We start from the raw sequence: 3,451 nt of genomic DNA, 5'->3' as shown, positions 1-3,451 counted from the left end.
TCCCGACTTACGCGGGGAAAGGATTTGCCCAGTTTACCAGTCACGATGGTGGGATGGGGGTATTCACAGAGTGTGCGGATATTGCTCAATAGGGAAGGTCACTTTTAAACATTGTTTCCATTCAGCTAATAAAGTGGCACATGTGCTAGCTAATTATTATTATTGTAACAAAGGTTAGTTTAGTTGGACTTATGATCCACCTGACTATCTCGTTAGCAAGCTCGTGGACAATGTACTTTTGATTTGTGATCAATATTAAGCTAGCCACGATGGCCTTTCTTAAACAAAGGATCTATCCAGTTTTTTTTAATTAATCTGCTCAGTTTATGCTCGAACTTTTAATCTGTCGAACACACGTGGGCTTATTTAAGGGACGTGCTACGCGTCAGTCAGCGGATCTACCGAGTTGCGAGCCTTCAGATCCGGCGTAATCTCGTGGCTGAGCGTTATCCTCTCTTTTGCAACACAGGTCATGTTGCAAGTTCCCTTTTGCAACACAAGTCTTGTTGCAAAAACATTTGTAACAAAGGCTGTGTTGTAAATTTTTTTTTTTGCAATAGAGGTCTTGTTACATACTTTTTTTTGCAACAGAGGTTGCGTTACAGAATTATTATTTTTTGCGTCTTCACTTTTTTGCAACATGGGTATTATTCTGGAAGGAACTTTTGCAACACAGATGATGTTGCAGAAAAAATTACAACAAATATGTAGTTGCAAAAGTTCCTTCCGCCTTTCCCCTTGTTTTAAGTTTTTTTTAGACAATTCCCTTTTTCTAAATGGACCGGACCTGGCTCACAGTGTCGTCTTTGCTCTCGTAGTGGGCTAGTAGGCAGGCCTCACAATTAGGCCGGCCTGTTAGTTACGCGGTCTCGGCCGAAGGTCTGCAAGTCTGCATCAATTCAGTGCTACTCGTACAGTGAACCAGTCTAGTGTAGTACCATGTCCTTTTTTTAAGGTCGAAATAGTACCATGTCCTCTGCTGCCTGCAGCATGCGGATCCAACACCAACAATTTGCGAACGCGAACGGATAAGGTGAATCAACCACACACACTTGGCTAGCTAAGCCCACCGGCTAGCTCAGCGCCTCAGCCTTGTCATCCGTCGACCGATATCGTTGCTTCCAACAATCTGGCTTCCGCCTCCTATCGTCCTACAGCAAGTAGCACGTGAAGCACTACGAACACGGGACGAACAGCGGCCACAGCCCCGGTATGTAGTACGTGGCGAGCGGCTGCCCACGATACGAGCACGCAACGCAGAGCTCGATCCTCTGCCGCCTCGCTCGTCCTGCCTCCACGCAGCACGTACGAGAGCTCGATCACCACGCGTACGCCTACGTGTCCGCGGCTCCGTGTACGTAAAATATCCATCGTACTCTACTACTACTACGTGCCGCCGTTCCTGTCCGAGCCGAGTCGTAGGGACTGCGACCTGAAAGCCGAGTATAGTACAAGCCATGGCTACGTTTCGGGCGCGTAGCAACTAGAGCTCTAGCTCTACAAGTGCATGCATCGGGCACGACACCCGTCGCCTTCGCAGGGACGAAATAATCCTGCCCGAGTAGGCAAGTAGCTCACCAGCTCGTACGTACGCACCTACGTACGCGCAAGTCGCGGCCTGATCGAACGGGCGGGCGACGGTTCCACGAAGCTCGGCGCGGGCGCCGGAGCGCCGCAGACGTCCAACTCTGCCGGGCCGACGGATGGGAATTTGAGGACGCTCGCTCTCGCGTGTTTCGTTCGATTTGATCGCCGACAGACAGCTCGGGCGCGCGCAGCCCAGCCCGTGTGGAGAGACTGAGTATACGTAGAAAAAGCCAACGCAAAGATCGGAATCGGAACAAGACAGGACCGGCTTTCCTCTGACAGCAACAAGCTAGTCGCCGCTCACATGTAAGGAGTATGTACAGATGGGTACAAATTACAGACCGCAACGCCCGCGTACGTCCGTCGTCTCCTCCGGACGTCCACATTCTCCTCCTCCACGTGTACAACATGGCTTACTAGTATGCATACAAGATTCCAGAGGCTCCGGTGGACTGGTGATTCTGAATCTTTTCAATTTCGGACCAACCAACTGAAGGAGTGTCTGCTCGGTGGATCATCCAGCTAGAGCTGAGCCAGGGGTACGTGCGTGGCGTGGCGTGGCTAGCTGCGATTTATTTACACACACACACACCCTCGTATATTTTAGTTTTGTGTAGTGCCATGCATATATGCATGGATCCGGCCGGCCCCTAGTCGTCGTTGTCGTCTGAGCTCCTTGAGGTCGACGCCTGGTCTGAAGGACTGCCCTTCTGCGACGGCGACTCACCGCCTCGGTCCTTCTTGTACGTCTCGAAGAACTCCCTGTTCTCCTTCTCCAGCTCCTTCCACACTGCCCAAGTGTACCGAAAATCATTAATTAAGAACATCTGAATCCATAAGTATCTTCCTGGCTAAACAGATTGACATGCTGATGGATGAAAGCTAGCTAGCCAGTATCTGAAGACCATCTAGAAGAGAACGGTAGAAGAACATCTCCCTTCCTCTGCATGCATGCAGATATGCAATGCAAGAAAGACAGTGGAGCGATCGATGACAAACTCGAAGCTACCGATCAAAGCAATGTGAGAGTGGACGGAGCTGTTACCAGTGGATGTGACGGCGGGCAGGATGTTGGCGTGCTTCTCCAGCGCCTGCACGCATTCCTCCTTGTTCATGTCGTAGCAGATGCACTTCTCGATCAGATGCTGCACCTGCATGCAACACATGGCTGAATTAGCATACGGAAATGGCGCATGCTGCTAGCTTCTCAACCAGATCATTATCCTGCTGCGCGGACGTACCAGTCGGATGTAAGACGCCGGGGACGATGAGTCGTCGGCCATGGCGATCGACGAGCACACCAAGCCACCTAATTAACTTGTTCGCGCGCACAGATCGACGGAAGAGCAACGGTATAGCTTCCGCGGGAGAGAGAAGACGAAGCCTGCTGAGACCTGTGGTGCTTGTTGCTAATGGCGTCCGGGATCGCGGGGAGTGAACTGAGGAGAGCGTGACAGGTAACACCGGCGGGGAGGTAGAAATAGGCGAGGGGGAGGAGAGGGACATGTCAGCGTGTGGGGGCTGCGCGGTCACGTGGGCGCGGCATCCCCATTCGTCCAGAGGTGATGGCGGGGATTTTTTCGGGCCCACCGCGTTACCCTCCTGTCTCTCCGGCTCTCGTGTGGTTCGGTCGATGTGGATCGATCGTTCCTCGTGGAACGAACCTTTGCGACCGTCCGATGTGCGTTCCTTCGAAATAAACGGCAAAGAAAGGACGGCGTTGTCTTACCGTCTTTCACCAATTCTTAGTCGAGCAATGCTACATTTATGAAAGGTTATCTTTTTTCACAAACAAATTGGTGTGACGATTATGATTGGTAATAGAGAAATGAAGGGTGCCAATTATAGTTTAAAAAACGAAGGA

The 3,451-nt window shown here is 51.2% G+C and overlaps 1 protein-coding gene across 1 annotated transcript; it reads right to left on the bottom strand.

Annotated features, from left to right (window-relative positions):
* Positions 1 to 1,832: 1,832 nt before the first annotated feature.
* LOC123074954 (uncharacterized) lies at positions 1,833 to 3,121 on the bottom strand. The gene is made up of 3 exons (XM_044497672.1): positions 2,829 to 3,121; positions 2,633 to 2,738; positions 1,833 to 2,377 (listed from the first exon to the last, which is right to left on the bottom strand). Exons 1-3 carry the CDS (start codon positions 2,868 to 2,870, stop codon positions 2,238 to 2,240), a joined length of 288 nt encoding a protein of 95 aa, XP_044353607.1. The 5' UTR covers positions 2,871 to 3,121; the 3' UTR covers positions 1,833 to 2,237.
* Between the last annotated feature and the right edge of the window lie 330 nt (positions 3,122 to 3,451).

The sequence above is a fragment of the Triticum aestivum genome, chromosome 3D, assembly GCF_018294505.1.
Source record: "Triticum aestivum cultivar Chinese Spring chromosome 3D, IWGSC CS RefSeq v2.1, whole genome shotgun sequence".
Classification (NCBI taxonomy): Eukaryota; Viridiplantae; Streptophyta; class Magnoliopsida; order Poales; family Poaceae; genus Triticum; species Triticum aestivum.
The sequence above is the reverse complement of the archived record's forward strand: the minus strand, read 5'-3'. Positions and strand labels throughout refer to the sequence as shown.

Bases quoted from the DNA above. Each gene is read 5' to 3' on its own strand.
- LOC123074954 (XM_044497672.1), bottom strand. From the start codon at position 2,870: ATGGCCGACGACTCATCGTCCCCGGCGTCTTACATCCGACTG. The intron at 2,739-2,828 runs GTACGTCCGCGC...TGTTGCATGCAG, and splicing joins CGGCGTCTTACATCCGACTG to GTGCAGCATCTGATCGAGAA. The intron at 2,378-2,632 runs GTAACAGCTCCG...ACACTTGGGCAG, and splicing joins GCCCGCCGTCACATCCACTG to TGTGGAAGGAGCTGGAGAAG.